The sequence below is a fragment of the Salminus brasiliensis genome, chromosome 16 (assembly GCF_030463535.1).
Source record: "Salminus brasiliensis chromosome 16, fSalBra1.hap2, whole genome shotgun sequence".
Taxonomy (NCBI): Eukaryota; Metazoa; Chordata; class Actinopteri; order Characiformes; family Bryconidae; genus Salminus; species Salminus brasiliensis.
Genome location: NC_132893.1, coordinates 19,438,013 through 19,456,745, shown reverse-complemented (window position 1 = coordinate 19,456,745; position 18,733 = coordinate 19,438,013). Strand labels below are relative to the sequence as shown.

Below are 18,733 nucleotides of genomic sequence, written 5' to 3'. Positions count from 1 at the left end.
TCTCTGAGAATGTAACTGCACCCCCCACCCCTAGTGCAATTATTACAGAATTGGCAGGTTCTCCAACAAGCGTGTTCAGCTGTCCAGTGATGTTGCACCAGTGTCAGTTGGCAAAGCTGTATTGACTGGTTTCTTGTGACAAAGCACATGCTGGCCTCTACTCTCCCAGCCCTGGTAGCATTGTGTAATACAGTGGTAATCGGAAGAGACTAAATTGAGTACTTATGCGGTATACTACATGGTAGTATGGTGCCAGCATTTTAGCTACTGTGTGCTGACTGGCTGGTGAGCTGATCAGCTCATTCACTGCTTACTTGCAGTCATGTGTTAAATTTAAATAAAACATTGATAGAAGGTCCTATTACTGGAGGTTAACAGCGTTTTTACACCACAGCACACAATTTTATGCTCTTGAGTCTTAAGAAGATGTGTATATATTTGTTTTATATACACTGATCAGCCATAACATTAATATCACTGACAGGTGAAGTGAAAAACCTTGATTATTAATTATCTCCATCTACAGTGGAATCTGTCAAGGGATGGATATACTAGTCAGCAAGTAAATAGTCAGTTCTTGAAGGTGATGTGTTAAAAGCTGGCAAAATGGGCAAGCCTCAAAATCTGAGCCACTTTAACAAGGGTCAAAGCTGTCGGGTCAGAACATCTCCAAAACAGCTGGCAGATGTTGTAGGCTTTTTTCTGGTACAAGAAAGTAACCCCCAGTGAACCAGCGACAAAGGGTCATGGGCGCCTAAGGCTTATTGATGTGATCCACAGAGGCCCCACACTCACAACTTACAGTTAACACCTGGTACCAGGTACCAGGTCCTGTGGAGTCCTTGCCTCGAATGGTCAGATCTGTTGTGGTGGCACAAGGGGAACAGGTGACATTATTGTTATGGCTGATGAGTGTATAAACATTGTATCATTTACAGGTTAAATTAAAGCTCCATAAGAACCCAGTCACTTAGGACTTGGACATTTAGGAAGTGTTTGACCAACCTAGAAGTGTTTGATCAGGACCACTGTTGTAAATGGTTTGCTTAAGAAAAGTGAAGGAGGAGGGAGTCAGGAAATGGTTGTCATGGAAGAGGCTTTAATTTAGAGCTCTTCATCACTGATGACGACCAGTCTGAGTAGCATTACAGAGGAGAGTTTTATACTTCTGTCTTGTTCTCATTATCTACTTCAGCAGTTATGAGAGTGGCAGGATATTTAACAATGTAGTGCTCCTTCAGCAGCTTTGGGAAAGAGACAAGAGCACTAAGAAAATATATATAAGGAAATATAAAAGATGTAGTGCAATAAAAGTGCAATTCACCATACTCTCAGAAGACATTGTCTGGTGAAACACATCTCTTTATATTACATTTTGTAAGCATATGTTTTAAGTAATGTTTAGAGCTTTTTTTGAATTTACTTTGTCTTGCCAAACTATGATTTGTATTAAATAAATTCTTGAGGGAGTGTAAAAGAATTTAAAGGAAGTTTGGATTATTCTGTGTTACTGGTATCTGTACTGTTACTGTAAATGAAATGGTTGCAGAAGATACTGCCTAAATCAGTGAACTTATCTTCAAATGATATTCCACTTTAATCGCTTTATTCCATTTAAATGTTTCAGAAAAAAGTGACCAATAGAAGCCAGGACTGCAAAGGTTTATGATGGCTTTAATTTATTGGCAGGTGACCAAGGCCATAGTGTACATTGAGGAAACCAACAGCATGGCGGATGTCACATTCCCCTCACTGCCACACGTTGTGTCTTTGCTGCACTATGATGATGTCAGAAGGACTAAGGCCAACGCCCATCCACCTGCCGGGTATCCTGTAGTGTGTGTAACGGTATGTGTGTCTGGGGTATATGATTATATTACTGGGTACATGATGTGCTGATGTTTTAGGCACCCATGTAAATGAATGAGAATTAAAAAGCTCCTCATCTGGGTAGTAATAATGTATTATCTGCTTAGTAAAATTATTGTTTGTAGTTATCACTCAATACCCGGGGGCTGGAGTCACAAAAGTAAAAAAAAAGAAAAAAAGAAAAAAACATGCAGAAGATCATAAGATAGACACTACACAACAAGAAGGTCATAAGAATGTTCTTAAATGCAGTTCCCAAAAAAATCTTAAGGTCTCAAGTGTTCTTTTAAGAAAGTCGTAATGATTATTTCTTTTTATCTTCTTAAGAAGCTCATAGTTGTTTTCTTATTTAGACCATTTTATGCTGTATTTGACATTAACAATTGGAAATAGCATTTACAATTTTTCAATATTTAGTTAAGCCAAGAGCAAAATGTAGTGTTAGGCTATCGTAAGGTTAAGAAAATATTTAAGGACATAGGACTTTGAGAATACGTCTTTATAATAATTCTTTAGTGAAAGGTTAAGAAGAAAAATCTGAACATTTTAATGAAGATTTATGAAGAATATACGTGTACCTAAACTTTTTTTGTAAGATTAAGAAAAAAAGAATAATCACATCTGAGAATAATAATAAAAAATATATATACTTTTGTAAATCCGTCCCCTGGTGTGGTAGATCAGTGCTTAATTATGTTAAATCAAGTCCAGTTAAAAACAAGCTCACAACTACTTTATTCAAAAGGAGAAATTCTTGTCATTTTATATTGAATTTCTGTTTGTGTATCTGCTTGAATGTGATCTAGAGTTTTACAAACAGAAACACCCATTGTGGAGATAAATGGTTTGAAATTATGTGCTCAGGTGCCTAAAACCTTTGTACAGTGCTGTACATGTGAATTGATATACACAATTGTGAGCCCACCAGTATAATTTTAATTCATTTAGACTATAATCACTGGTCATTCATTAAAAAGAATGTCCCATACTGGGATTAACGGCCATGAAACCAAACCTAATAGAGTCGGACAGACTAGATAACACTAAGTGAGGTGAGTGCAGTGTGTTTTTTAATCAGAGCTTTGAGTGACTATTCACCAAGGGTTTTTGGAAATACAAGGTTTTTAAATAACCTTGAAACACAAAGGAACAGACCAACCCTGGCTCTTGTAAAACCAATTGAAGACTATAACATGTTCAGAATAAGGGCCCTTGAATAAAGATCTCACAATTAGTATGAGGACAGTGTGTTCTCTCTAAAGCAAAAACGAAAAATCACACAGATCTTCATTTAGCCCACTCTCCGGGCCTTGTTATTTAGTCTCTTTTGTGAGGTGATAAGGGCCTTCATTAGCAGTCCAGATATGTACTGCTTCAGCATGGACAAAGAAGAAGGTGAAAGGTTAGTGCTTAAGTGTTTGGACCCCGAACAGAGGCTGTGGAGGTTAATAAGAGTGCAGAGTGGACAGGTGAATTGATTTCCTGCTGTGAAATCACACAGGCCCCGAAAGGGAAATGCAATAACCTAACTCACTTTGTGTAAGTGCATTATAGACAATCAATATTTACAACCCTCCGAAATCGTTGTGTGTGTGTGAGAGAGAGTGTGTATGTGATTTATTTAAGTGTTTATGTGTGTCAGGAGTATTTACTCAGGACCTTTCTGCCTCTCTGTCGAAGGAAATAACCTTCTCAATCCTGTCTCGCTCCAGGCCTGTAACCCCAAATACCCAGAATATGACAAAACAGGCTCCATATGCATGAGCGAGCACATCAACGACACACTCACACGCTACCGCTGGCTGGTCAGCGCCCCCACTGCACCGGACGGAGTTACAAGCCCCATGAGGGAGGTGGACTTTGACACTTTCTTCACCTCCTCCAAGAGGATCTCCCTGGACTCCGTCTACTTCCAGGCGGGCTCGCGGGTGCAGTGTGCCGCCCGCGCCGTCAACTCCAACGGAGACGAGGGACTGGAGCTCAGCAGTCCCATCACGTCCATCAGCATGGAAGAGGGTTAGGATTCTGTAAACATTTAAACTGCCTAAAAGTCTCGATGCAGTACAATGCAGTAAACCAGCTGTAGCCTCAGGACCTGCTTAGCAGCGGTTTAGTGATACGGTGGTTTCTCGGGAAAGGGTTGCTCACTGGTAGGATTTAATATATATTCTGGAATTAATATATATTCATAGAATTCATGAACTGACCAAGGGTTTCAAGTGGATGGAGTTTCTCTCCTTTTCTGACAGCAGGGAAATGTGTCAAAATGATTGTCCAGATGTACATAGAAGTAGATCACAGAGTTACAGACCTTACAGATGCATTTGGTGAGAGCAGGGTACAACCTTTTTTTATATGATTTGTTTATTTTTATTATTATTATTATGTAAATATATAAATGTTTATATATAATGTTATATAAGTTTATATATACATATATATAAGTTTATATATATATATATATATATATATATATATATATATATATATATATATATATATATATATATATATTTGACATTATAATGCTGAATATAATAACATAATGCTAAATAATAATTTCAAAAATTAAAAGAATAAATAATTGTAAAAGAATTTGAGCAAAATTGTTTTAGGTTTTTATTAGAAAGAAACCTCCACATCTCAGCTACAAAATGAAAATTGTCGGCTGATATTTTTTTCATATTAAGAGTAACTGAAAACCAACTTATCCCATATGCAAGGTTCATTTTAAGAGATGGAGGGGTTAGTTGTCGCAAATTAGTCTAGGTAAATGGACACAAACACAATTATTGTATGTTATTGTATGTTATTTGAGACAAGAGATGCCCAACTTAAATGCCTAATAATATCCAAATAATTATTAAATATTAGTTTAAATTAAAGAAAAGTGTCTGTGTCAAACATGACAAAATGTGTGTTTGAAAAAATAAATAAGTAGAAGAGCAACTATTAGCACTGTTTAATACAGTTATTATACATATATATTGATTTTTGTTCTATATTTTATGTCTATTGTATGTTACATGGGCAACATGGATACCGCCCACTGTTTCACCTCCAGTGTGTGGAGGCTGTAATATATATGTATGTATAACTTGGACTGGCTAGCTCTTGGGGTTTTGAGAGTTGTTAGCTAATTTCTATAAATTACTTTAGTAACTGCTATAAACTAATGATGCATATGTCGCAAGGTATGGGCCCACAGACAGGCATTTAGGGTTTAAAGGGTTAAAATAGTACATTTCTAAACTGCACATATTTCTTTGACAGTCCAAATGCTCAAATGGTGGTGTTCTGAAGAAACAAACTGGCCAAAAGCATGACCAGCAGTTACATTTTACCCCACCTTATTTGGCGCCCTGCTTTTCCCTACATTATTAGCTGGAAAAGGCTGAAATATTTCTTTAATACATTCACATGTTTAATATATTCTATGTTAGGTACCAAAAAATGCTAATCATAAAAATCCTTTTGCCACATATTACGTTTGAGATCCGCCTTGGGATGTTTAAAACTCATATTGCTAAACAGATTTTTGAGAATTCTTCATATTTGTTAGGACAAGTGAATGCCTTGAGTGATGAAAACTTACAAGGACAACAATAAGCAAGGACATCCGAGAACATCTGAGATAAGATTTGATCTCAGAATTTTTTATATAAGCAGTGCAATACTGCAAAAATATTAATTGCCAATATATTGTGCCACCATATCAAGAGAGAAATTCAACATCATTCCTGAATGTTTTAATATGATCTACCCACCAAAAGTCATCTCGACAGCCATCTGTTCATGAAAATGATTTCCAACTTCTGTCAGACTGCTTGCCTAGGATTAGAACCCATAATGCATCTGTGCATCAGATTCACACCTAGACTCACTTGAACTGCACTCCTCACCGGGACTGGACTCCTCGTCGCATGACTGGGGGCTGCACACTGCGACTTCAGGAGGACTTGGGGTGATTATGTGATCATAACTAGTCAGCTAATGACTTTCTTTGATATTCCTTGGCAGGAATGTGCCAGCCTCGCAAAGTGGGCACAGTGGGGGCCGAGCCTTTCTCTGCCAAGCTCCGCTACACTGGCGCAGAAGATCCGGAACATGCCAACCTCATCAAGCTTAGTGTCACCATGCCCCACATAGATGGTGAGCGAATAAAACCCTGTCTGTCTGTCTCCCTGCCACCCTTCATCCTTAACACAGCTTTCTTCTCCAAGCCGCATGCCAGCTAACGTGTTCTTCAAATATCCCACAGGAACAGGCCGGCGTTAGTCTTGGATTCATGCTGCGTTGGTTGTCAAGGTGAATTTAAGTCAAAGAAAATAACAGTGTTGTTTTAACGACGATTGGAAGACAACAGAGAAATTTGCAACTCACCTTGTCATAATCAGCCCAGCATCTGTTACTTTTTCGCCTGCTTCAAGGCTGGAATGTAGGCCACATGCTAGACAGGGGCCTAAAAATAGCAGGGATAATTCCACTTTACCGCACCTCTCTACTTTACAGCTGTTCGTTATCTTGTAACACCATGGCAACCGGCAACACTTTTCTTTGTGAGCTATAGGCGTTGAAATCACAGTCCAAATCTACCTGTGGAGAGAGCTTTTAAGGGTCCGTTATTACTGATTATTGTTCTCTACAAACCTTAGTCTCTGCATATATAAGCCTTTGATTTGAGTGTCTCGGCTGTAAAGGGTCATGCTGAGAAAAATGTGTTGGGGTGGGTTTAGTGGAACCTTCACATTACGTCTGAAGTGTTTTCGGCCTTCCGTGCTCTGGAAGCGGGGCTAGAAACTCCACCCAGCAAAAACTTGTTGAAAGGACGCTGAAAAGACGACTTCACATGACGTCTTAACAAGGCTGATACTTGCACAAGTGAAAGGTAATAGCCCAGCCGTCGTTGAAAAGACGTCTAGAAAAAGACTAAATTAAACATTCTGCATTGGGAGGTGGTCCTCTACTGCTGTCAGAGAAGGATTGTTTCACATGTCTCTTTTTTCCAAGAGGAAATTATATTTTTATATATAAGTTTTTAAGTATAATAAGTCGTAGAAGTTTTTGAACAGCAAAAATTATGTTCAGACGTTTTCAGCAAATTATTTTCATGGCTATATTAGGGATATATGTGTGATCTGAAAAAAAGACGTCTGGTGCCGGGTGGGTTATCTCTGCTTACCGTCATTCCGCAGCCATTCACTTGCACTCCGCAATATTATCAAATGAAACCTTTTCTTTAAACTCTGCATTTTTATAGTCAGCGAGGTTTTCGTCTTGTAAGATTTTGTGTGTTTTGTGCTGACGTCTCGATACTCATTTGTTTGGTCTGCAACCATGACAAACAGAGCTGTGATTGGTCAGCCTGATGTATCGCATCCGTACAACGCAGAGAATAGAAGCTTTCATTTTCATTTTTTACGCAGCGCCACAGTCCACCAGTTTCAACTCAGGTAGTGTTTGTCTTGCAACCTCAGCAATTTTTCTGTAACGTCACATAAGATATAAACTCACCAAACAATTCCTCAGGCTTTCCATCCACATTTACTCAATATGCTATTTTTCACCTTTTAACTTGTTCTGTATTAAATGTGGAACATTCAGCTCTTTTCACAGTGCAGTTTCCTCACTGTAGAACAGCCTGCTACAGTAATGCTACACTAAATATGAATGTAAAATGTACGGTGGCACAGCCATCATATAATTCAGTAATATTTAGTTGGGCATTACATTATCAGGCTGCCCACATTGTCAGATAACTTAGGGGCAGCTGTGGCCTTAAGGTTAGAGATGCAGGCTTAGGACCAATAGATAGGTTCAGTCCCCTGGACTGGCAGTAAGCATGGGTTAAGGGGGCCTTGAGCAAGGCACCTAAAACCCAATTGCTTCCTGGGTGTTGATTGGCTGCCCACTGCTCTGGGCGTTTGTTCTCTGTTCACTAGTGTCCTATTTACTATTGTTAGTGTCTGTGTTCACTGCCACAGGTGGGTTGAAGTTCATTGTACTGCAGTACAGTGTTTTTTTGTTAGCGGTCTACCCAGCTCTGAACTCTCTAATCATTGATAATCATAAATTAGTAAGGTTAAAGCAAGCTTATTTAATACCAGATTATTTGATACACTCATACAAGTGCAACACAAACTACCATGCCACTGCGGTGCTGAGAAGGGTCCGCCACCCTTCTCACCCGTTATGTGCTACTACAGAAGTCCTTTTCCATTGATGGATTTGGTAAAGAGTGTTGATAAATTGTGCGGAAACAAATGGTCATTCAGTATTTGTTTGATGTTTACTGGGAGATCAAAAAATACAGAATGTCACTGTCACGCAAGAACCCTGTATCTCCAAAATGGCTACTTTATGTAAAAGCCAATGTAAAATGTTTTTAATTCCACGTCATTTTGAAGCATTTCCACTGTTCCATTCATCATCACAGAATGTGAAGGACAACTTCCAAATATCAGAAAGAAAAACACCCATGAATACAAGGCTTTTGCATGACAGGCGTGATATGTAATTATGAAATAAAAACTTACAAATACATTTTCAATAAATGAACAAACAAGGGGGCAAGTTAACAAGCAGTCGTCAAGGTATACAAGGCTAATTATGTACTGGACTTATTTTTGAGACCAGGTTTAGTGCAGAATAGGCTCTATGCACGCTAGGTCTGTGAGGTGTTTCCTTCAGACACTATACCGGCAGTCCAGCTTCCAATTTGTGAGAAAACGTCTAGCTAGTTTGAAAACACACAGCTTGTTTGACTCCCCAGCATCAGCACCATTAGTGCATCACCATGACATACACTGCTATAATCAGTTGCCCTGCAGCTTGATGACAATAGAGCCATATATTTATATACACATTACAATGATAAGCCATCAACATTAAAACCACCTCCTTGTTTCAGCACTCATTGGAGTTGGTCTCAATGTTGTGGCTAAAGCTTGAATACCATTAATCTAACCACACTGACACTACTTTTCACTTTTCCTCATTGATTTATGACAAGACTGCTCTGTTACCTTATATCTGTTATCCCAGAATTTGATCTGCTGGTATACGAGAACCTGGAAGATATGTGTGCATAGAGGACACACGTTGCTGTTGTTTACAAAAGGCTGCTGAGCTGTTGAATTCTACTTTCTATACTGTAGAATTTGCTGACCTTCACTCTCATTAAGAACCTCATCCTGGTTGTATAACATCTTTCATCAGGGTTGAGTGGGTTGGTGGATGTGTTTGTTACCAATTAAGCAAAGGCAATCCACACGCTAGCAAATATGATCATACAGTTGACTGGTTTAATATTCAAAGCATTCCAATATTAAAATATAGTAATTAAACACCTACACAGTGCGTCTGTACATTAGGTGTACTTTCCAAATTAGCTTAAGAGTAGATTAGGTACATGTAGCAAATAATTAGAGGAGTCTTATGCACCCTTAGTTGTCCCCGTTTTTCCACACCTGCTTAGACAGGCAATTACCAAGACCTTTGTAGGTTAAGTCAAGTGTATCAGAACAGGACTGAGATTAATATGAAGCCCATTGTTCACTCTCATAGAGTTTATATAGACTGTGTAGGTTATAAAACTGACTCTTTTTGCATCCCTCTGCATCAGGGATGCTGCCTGTGGTTTCCACTCGCCCTCTGTCCAACTTCGAGCTGACTCTGAGCCCTGACGGGAGCCGCGTGGGCAACCACCGCTGCTCCAACTTGCTGGACTTCAACGAGGTGTCCACCCGCCACGGCTTTCTGACCAAGGCCACCCGCAACATGGAGAGCGTGGGAGAGAGCTCCCCATACCAATACAGCGCCCCCCTGCGGGGTCAGAGCACACTGCGCTTCTACAGGAACCTCAACCTGGAGGCCTGTCTGTGGGAGTTTGTCACATATTATGACATGTCTGAGCTGCTGACTGACTGCGGGGGCACCATCGGCACAGACGGCCAGGTGAGAACCCAGTTCTTAAATAGCAGAGTTACAGTTACAGTTATTGATGGTATTAGCACATGAAATCCTGACGCTTTGGGACGTGTTCAAGCAATGCTGGGTCTATGTGGATAGAGCAATCTACATATGTGCAGTTGAAGCAGGTATACAGTGGCATGCCAAAGCGAGTAGAAGATGAACTGAATGAGTACAGAGTGTTTAACCGCCACAGTAACGTAAGAACCCACGTTGAGTTTGTACGCCATTGCCATTTGCATTTGTGTACATGCCATGAGTATGTTTCTGGCCTAACACCATCCACTATCCACCAGTAGAATAAGAAAACGGCATAGGATGATGCACAACTCACACCGGTTGACAGATTACCCAATGTGGGATATCTTCAGAGAATTGTCAGGTAGTCTGGACAGCACACTTGAACATGACACAACAATATCTCCTAGTCTCACATACTACACTATATAGACAAACGTATATGGACACCTGTTTATTTTTTATTTTATCTGTAATCATAAGCATTAAAAAAAGAGTTTATCCTGCTTTTGTTAAAGCACCTGTTTCTACTGTCCAGGGAAGGTTTTCTACAAGATTTTGGAGCCAGGTTTAGTGCAGAATAGGCTCTATGCACGCTAGGTCTGTGAGGTGTTTCCTTCAGACACTATACCGGCAGTCCAGCTTCCAATTTGTGAGAAACGTCTAGCTAGTTTGAAAACACACAGCTTGTTTGACTCCCCAGCATCAGCACCATTAGTGCATCACCATGACGTACACCGCTATAATCAGTTGCCCTGCAGCTTGATGACAATAGAGCCATATATTTATATACACATTACAATGATAAGCCATCAACATTAAAACCACCTCCTTGTTTCTGCACTCATTGGAGTTGGTCTCAATGTTGTGGCTAAAGCTTGAATACCATTAATCTAACCACACTGACACTACTTTTCACTTTTCCTCATCGATTTATGACAAGACTGCTCTGTTACCTTATATCTGTTATCCCAGAATTTGATCTGCTGGTATACGAGAACCTGGAAGATATGTGTGCATAGAGGACACCGTTGCTGTTGTTTACAAAAGGCTGCTGAGCTGTTGAATTCTACTTTCTATACTGTAGAATTTGCTACAGCATGCCAATAGGTTCATGTTTATGTGCTTCAGAGAGTCTTATGCTGCAGACAGTCCATAGGCTGTTTAAGGGGTTAAAGTAGCTAAATGTATTTATTGGAAAGGGTGTCTACAAACTTTTAAACACAGTGTATGTAGAATTCACGCTAGATTTAATTGTATTTTCTCGTACAGTGTGACATGCAGAACACTAAAACTGCTGTTATCACACAGTTACGAGCAAACAGTGATTGATAGTAAATGCTATTGAAACAGACTCCACTCCTTCTAGCTGTAATGTAACTTTCATAGAAGGTTTTGCCTTGAAAGTGGCTTTGATGTGTGATTGTTTTGCCAGTTCAAAGTGTGAAGATCAGAAGCATGTCAGGATGTAATCTGTCCATGCTATGTGAATCTGTCTGATGCAGAACTGAGCAAGTGATGATTGCTGTGCTCTGTTATTGCTTGTTATCCCTTTCTATTCTTATTTGACAGAATCAGTGCAGATAATTACATTGTCTCAATTTTTCAGATGGTATTGCGCCTTTTCTTGTGCAAGTCCCACTTCTCTTCTGTAGACGCATCAATATTGATTCTGATAACTTCCCACTGGATCCTGAGCATGGCTCGAAAGCCTTTTATCAGTCTATTATCTGCTGTCTTTCATTCATATAGTTACAAAGCACTGAAGGCTACGCTGACAGAATGCTGTAAAGTGCCATAGTGTCACACCACACTTGTACAGGCTTCAAGTGGTCCAGTGAACTGAGGCAATGCCACTATGATGGGAGGAGCGCTGGTTCAAATCCCTGGTCATGCTGCCTGCCATCAACAGCCTGAGCCTGAGAGGGCACAATTGACACTATCATCCAAGCGCGTTGGTCGAGCGGTAACTAAGAGCTGGTGGCTGGTTGCGTATGTGTCAGAGAAGGCATGTGTCACTCCTCACCCTCTCAGTGTTGGGAGCATTACATGTGACAGGGGCAGAGTACTAATGAGTGGGTTGAGTAATTGTGGAGGTAAATTAGGTAAAACAAAAAAACTGAGACACTTTAAATTGGTAAAGAACATCAAATGTAGGTTCTACAGACTCACGCATCTCTATTACAGACATGGTTCACACATCTGTAGCATTGTTTAAAGAACCACATGAAGCACCTTTATTTATAGGAGTGTAGTTTACAGACATAACTGTGTAGTTCACAGTAGTACACAATTTATCCTCGTGCTCCAGTGAAAGCCAAAACTTATTACACGACTGAGACGAAAGCGCTGATGCTGGATGTGCAAGCTTACATTCCTAACTTTTGGTAGATTAGCCAGGGAACTGTGAGCTGCAGGTTTCTGTGTGACGACTGTTTAGATCAGTATGACTCTATGATAGCTGTCTATTTTAGTCATTTTTGGTACTTTTCTAGTTGTTGTAGAGTGGAGTTTGTATTTATGTTTCATTTATTTTTTAAAAACCTGCCTAAGCCATCGCCTGTTAAACGTAAATGGAGTTCTGAAATTGAACTAAATGTTGGGAGGAGGAACGTGCCTGAAACCCCTCCTCCCAAACTAACGTCATTCAAATCCCATCCTTGTTCACATGCCTACAACAAGTCTGCACAACCCTCCACCACCTCGTCACCTCCCTTTTAACCTTCCTGAGGGGGAAAGGCCTACCACAAAGCAGAAGCCCCCCTGAATTCCAGCCCACAATTCCCCGCCCTTTTTTACAGTCCTTCCCTACAGTAAATATCTCCTGTGTAAATATCTTGTGTGTGTTTAAGTATTGAATCCTCAGTGTGTATTTTCACTAAAGGTAAAACAGGTAGAGGTGCATGTATTGTCACTGCACTATTAGTCCTCCACATTTGACCCATCTGCGGTAGTGAGCACACGCACACCCAGAGCAGTGGGCAGCCAACTCCAGTGCCCAGGGCCTTGCTCAAGGGCCCAACAGTGGCAGCTTGCCAAGCCCAGGTATCGAACCCACAACCCTGTGATCAAGGACCCGGAGCTCTAACCGCTGTGCTTGTAAAAAGAAATTATCATAATAATATCAGTCATTATGTATTTTGTTCACTTATACTTACAAGCACAGATGTGTTGTAGATGTAAGGTTTAGGATATCGTCGCTGTCCAGTGAAAAACATGTATCTCCAAAATGGCAAAATGGTGACTTTACAGGAGAAGGCAAATATCTATGTAACTTTTACAATAAGAGCTTATTCCAAGCTTTTTTATTGGTCTATTCATCCAGAATCAGAATTATTTACACAGTACACTGAGCAGCTTTAGGGTTCGAACGATGGCAAAAACTAAAGCCAGCACTCATTGGACAGCAGCAATTTACACCTTCCAAATAATTTCTCCTCTTGATTCAATATGCTGACAGCAAGAAAGGCTTAATATCACATTACACTATGCTGATTACCTCCAGTAATAACTGCTGCTTATAATCTCTTTTCTGGTTCTTTTCCTTTGACTCCTTAAAAAAAAGCACAATGTCACATCATTCAGGTATTATAATTCCCAATTGAGGTGCAGTAACAGACACTCGTGTAACCGAGCAACTGCTGTGCTGATGAAAAGACTCACCTGTAGAGTCACGCCGCCCCTTTTGTGTTCGCTCCCTCTTTTACTAAAAGCTCTCTCGTTGCCCTCTGCGTATTAGTCGAGCCTCAGCACACCGGAGTTAACTCTGTGACAAACCTCTCCTCCACAGTATGTCTTCAGTTCATTAGCTAAAGCAGATCAGTCCCAGGGGGAACAGAGGGGGGCTTATTGCTGCATGCTGTGCTGCCCGTCAGTATTCCGTTTCCATCTGACCTGCTCCCTCCGCTAAGGGTACTGCACCGTGTCGCTTGAATGCAAACTGCAGTCGGCTGTGCTCTCTCTCTCTCTGTCTCTTTCTCTGTCTCTCTCTCTCTCTCTCTCTCTCTCTCTCAGGATGTGAGCTGCTGGCTTATTTCATGGGGATTTTCTTTCCCCTCTTGAGTAATTCCAGGCCAGCAGGTGTTTGGGCCATCCTCATTAGCAGCGGGCTGATTTTCACTGCATGGTACTTTGATTATAATTGAGTATGTAAATGAGGAAATGTTTCTTTCAATCAAGCCAGATTATACTTTGAGACAGATAATCCTTTTTCTCTGACAAAGCAGAGGCTATTTAATTCATGCCTTTTTGCAGTGGCGGGATTCCAGAACTAATGTGGTGCTCTTGGTAGAAAAACGCTGTCCAGTAGCGCACTCTAGTGGACTTTAGCCTTTGCATTAGACAAATGTCTGTAGGACTGCTGAGATGGCAGAGTGGGGCACAATTTTAGGCTGTGTGTTTTGTTTGAAAGAGTTAAAGCTAGAGTAATCATCCAGAGCCATTTTAAGGCTCTCTCAGCCAGTCAGCTGAAGCAACAAAGCCTCAAGATGGCTCTGAATATAGAGAGGAAATCTGTTGCTGACTACTTAGGCACAGACCAGGAATTGACCAACCTTGGTTGGGTGGCGTGGGCAAGGATGTCTGACCCCCAGATGCTAGCACTGATGATGTGGCCAGGATCCTCACATGATGTATGTACAATGCATCTCTGCAACAAATGAAAATGTAGAGTTCCAGTTTCCAGTACCAACAGTTTATTAACAATAGTGGTAAACAAAGTGTGCACGCATTACAGATGCTACAGATGTTGCTGGTAAATAATAAAAAAAAGTTCTCAATTTGTTGTTCAAACGCAATACATTTTTCAACCCAGTTTAAAATAATACTGCTACTACTAATAATGATATGCATCCAAATATAACTGATTATGAGGAATAGGTTGTGTATCAAATGCTGGCAAATTTATTTGTGACCTCAAAATAAAACAGAAAATATCATCATGATAAATAAATATCTAAATATTTATATATAATTTTATTTACATGATGTCAATGGTCTGTTTGATTCATACACTTTCCCCTGATTTATTCTCTGTTGATTTGTAAAATTTGCACCAATTGACCCATCAATTCTGCAAAGCAGATGTGTTCTTAAAAGTAATGGGAGACTGCAGTGCACAGCTCGGAGAGTATTTGGATAGCAGTCTTTAAATCTGCATCTACTGTTAAATTTTATATGCGTGACAAAATATCACAATAAATGTATCATGAAAATGTCTTTAATGATATAACATTTTTACCATATCATCCAGCCCTCAAAGCATATGAAAGGTCACACTCTAGGTCACATTCTAGGACCAAACTCATACATACAGTACAGTGGTGTAACAGGTCACAGATAATCCGTGATCCGCGAGCCTCCCAAAGTTCGGGAAAACCCTCGAACCTGCAGATTAATCTCCAAAGTTTAACCATAGCAGTGTGGAGTACAGTTTTACTGATGCTGTTACTTTTTACACTAATAATCTCAATCTCAATCTGGATGTCACATGAACAGAGCGTGTGGATAAAACTGTTACGATTCGTTAATATTGTGCCACGAGAGCCAGTAGGCAACACATTGAGTATGGCTACATATCTGCAGTGACAATCACTCAGATGAGTGACACACAGGTGAGTGATGAGCAGAGGTCTATTATTGTGAGGTGTGGGAGTCTTATGTGGACACAGGCCGAGTGTAACAAGTAGAACTACTCAAGTAAATCGACCTCAGAACGGCAGACTCCACTATTAACTTGTGTTTCACGAAATGAGAGGAAAACAACAGTGTTTTGAAGACAGCAAGTTCAACTCCCAAGCAGTTTCTATGGGCAAAATAAGTCAATAATGTACTGTACGTACCTCCTGTTCAGCTTCAATGTGGTTTTGTTGTGATTGCATTGTTAGGTGCTGAATTTGGTCCAGTCCTACGTGACCCTGCGGATTCCCCTCCACGTCTCCTACGTGTTTCATTCTCCTGTGGGCGCCGGTGGCTGGCAGCACTTTGACCTACAGTCAGAACTGCGGCTCACCTTCGTGTACGACACCGCCATCCTGTGGAAGGATGGCATTGGCAGCCCTCCACAAGCGGAAATACAAGGCAAGTCTGGGTCAAATGCTTTAACTAATTTGCTCCCGTACATACATTATCTGCTGATGCTAATACTGCTAATACCAATTAATTACACTGTAAATTACTGTTTTAAAGCATTTTTTGCACCAACACTGATATGACTCCAGTATCATTGTGCAGTACTGACCTGAGCATGGTGTGTTATTAGGAGCTCTGTACCCAACCAGTATGAGGATTAATGAGCAGGGCCGTCTGGTGGTCAACTTCCGCACGGAGGCTCGCTTCAGAGGGCTTTTTGTGGCCTCTCATCCAGGTAAGATTCACACCCTTCTACAGATGTTTTACCCGATTTTTCTACAGAGAATACTTGTATGCAGATGGGAACGAGAGATCAAAATTGGAGGGGGGTACAAGGATAATTCTAAATAGCTTATCTAAGCATTTTAACCACAAAATATATATGATAAAACTTTAAAATAAATATATAATAAAAATTGTAAATAAGTTGTCAATATATATATATATATATATTCAATAACAGACTTAGACAGAGCTACTTAACTTTTAAAAATGTGCTCATACTTTCTGATTCATAGTTACAGCAGGAAAGCTATGATGGATTCCAGAATTGCTAGTCTAATAAATATAAAAGGTTAGTCAGAAGATAAGATGCGATAAAGACCACAATGCCATTGATTAAATGTACTCCTCAAATTTGATGTCCACGTAGGTCTCTGATGCCTCTGGCAGTGGTGTTTGCTACAGGCACTCCAAGGCCTCAGTCTTAGATAAGCTCATCTGGTGACTGTAGAAAATGGATCGAGATAGCTTAACTCTCATCAATGTCACAATGACTTTCTCAACGAAGGGTCATTTTTCAGGAATCTTGGTGTTCAGAGACACACACATACATTTACACACATCACAGGCCTCACAGAGACACAGAAGCCATAGACGTGTCTCCTTTAAGGATATATTTAAGGCTATATAGCATTAATTGGGGTAAAGTCATTACCATGGGAGTTTATCAGTGATTTCAGTCTCCTCCGAATCTGCTTTGTCAGTTATTTGTACGGACTGTGTGCTCCTCTGTCAGTAATGAATTATAATGAGAAATAGGTTCAGGTTATTTTAAGAATCTCATCTCATATCTACCAAATGGAACTTCACAGAAGAAGCTAAAATCTTTGTTAATTCATAAGGGAAGTAAGGGTTAGGCTTAAGCATTTTGGTGGTCTATTTATTATAAGCTTTTTATAAAAATAGTACACATATGTATGGATAATGGAGGCACTCAAATAAACATTTGCTTGGCATTGATATCCTTTTTTTAATACAATGATTAATATATAATTAACAACTAGCTCAGTCAAGCAAGATTCATGCTCAGTCTTGCTTCCCTGAGAGTTTCAATCAAGAGTATTGACAGCACAGCACCACAAACTGTATATCTCAGGAGGAGATGATTAGAAATATAAAAGGCATAGTCACGCAATGGTGGGAGCAGTCTTGGGGCACGGTTGTTCAAAGACCTTCCCAATACCAGAAATGTTCTTTCAGTTCCTGACTTGGGCTTTAAGTTTCCTCCTTTTTCCAAGAGCAAATCTGTGATACCCTGAGAGCAAGTCTTCATTAGTCTGTTGAAGTAGCAGCTTAGAAGCGTCTGCATGTGCCACTTCAAAGCTTTTCTCTTGGTCCGAAGCCGTGACTTTATCTTTGCTTCTTTGATGCAGCCTCTTCTTTGATCTCAATGGTCATGAGTGCAGACCACCCTGGGCTGACCTTCAACCTCTCCTTAGTCAGAACAGAGCCCACATACAACCACCCTGTGCAGCAGTGGATGTTCACCTCAGACTTTGCTGTGAGTATGAATCAGCGTTGGCAATTTATAGACAGCCTTTCTTTTTTATACTTCCCAGAATGAGCAGGAAGATTTTAGCCACTTGCTTTTACACTCCCTAGTCAAATGCATCGCCTGGTTAGTCAGACTGAAATCCGTCGCAAATATCTTCGAGAAATGAATGTGTTTACACTGCTGTAAAAGTGGTTTGAGTGATCAGATTTGTATCTGGTTTAAATCAGATACGATAAATCCATTAACTTCCAACTATCTCTGTGCCATATTACAGGTGCGCGATTACTCTGGCACATATACTGTGAAGTTGACCCCCTGTACCACGGCCCTGAACATCGAGTACTCCGTTCCTGCTGTGTGTAACCCCAGAGAGCCCATCACTTTTGATCTGGACATTCGATTCCAGCAGGTATAATGAAACAGTAATAATCCGTATTTTTTTTATGAGCTTTGCAGATTGTGTTTTTAGTCATAAATGTGTTTTTGTTGGAGCAGTAAATTTAGCAGTGTTTATTTATTCATAAGATATTCTTAGATATTCTTTTATTGATGAGAAAACAAAGACATTAAAAAAAAACCACACAAGCTATAAGACTTTTCATACTGTTAACTCTCTGTAGGTGAGTGACCCTGTTGCAGTGGAGTTTAGCTTGAACACACAGATGTTCCTGCTGTCCAAGAGATCTGTGTGGCTGTCTGATGGATCCATGGGCTTTGGCCAGGAAAGTGATGCAGCTTTTTCAGAGGGTACGTCCAGAGGAAACCACTCATTAATGGAACTCTGTACAACAACTAAAATAAATTAAGAACCTACACATAATAGTTTCGTTAATTCTTTTTTTTTTATGTGGTTCATCATTACTCAGGAAAACAGCAGTATTGTGCATAATTCAGGTTTTAAATTGCTTTCTGATTAAGCAGCTTGTTAGTCAGGTGACAGACATATCTTTGCACATCATTGATCATATT

General features: G+C 40.1%; 1 protein-coding gene across 1 annotated transcript in view; it reads left to right on the top strand.

Annotated features, from left to right (window-relative positions):
- Nucleotides 1-18,733, top strand: part of frem2a (FRAS1 related extracellular matrix 2a) — a 99,835-nt gene that overhangs the window by 77,114 nt on the left and 3,988 nt on the right. Inside the window, exons 13-21 of the mRNA XM_072658071.1 lie at nucleotides 1,690-1,848; nucleotides 3,582-3,885; nucleotides 5,890-6,021; nucleotides 9,494-9,825; nucleotides 15,744-15,936; nucleotides 16,118-16,222; nucleotides 17,643-17,770; nucleotides 18,039-18,173; nucleotides 18,385-18,511. Coding sequence (XP_072514172.1) covers nucleotides 1,690-1,848; nucleotides 3,582-3,885; nucleotides 5,890-6,021; nucleotides 9,494-9,825; nucleotides 15,744-15,936; nucleotides 16,118-16,222; nucleotides 17,643-17,770; nucleotides 18,039-18,173; nucleotides 18,385-18,511 — 1,615 coding nt within the window. The remainder of the gene's footprint in view (nucleotides 1-1,689; nucleotides 1,849-3,581; nucleotides 3,886-5,889; nucleotides 6,022-9,493; nucleotides 9,826-15,743; nucleotides 15,937-16,117; nucleotides 16,223-17,642; nucleotides 17,771-18,038; nucleotides 18,174-18,384; nucleotides 18,512-18,733) is intronic.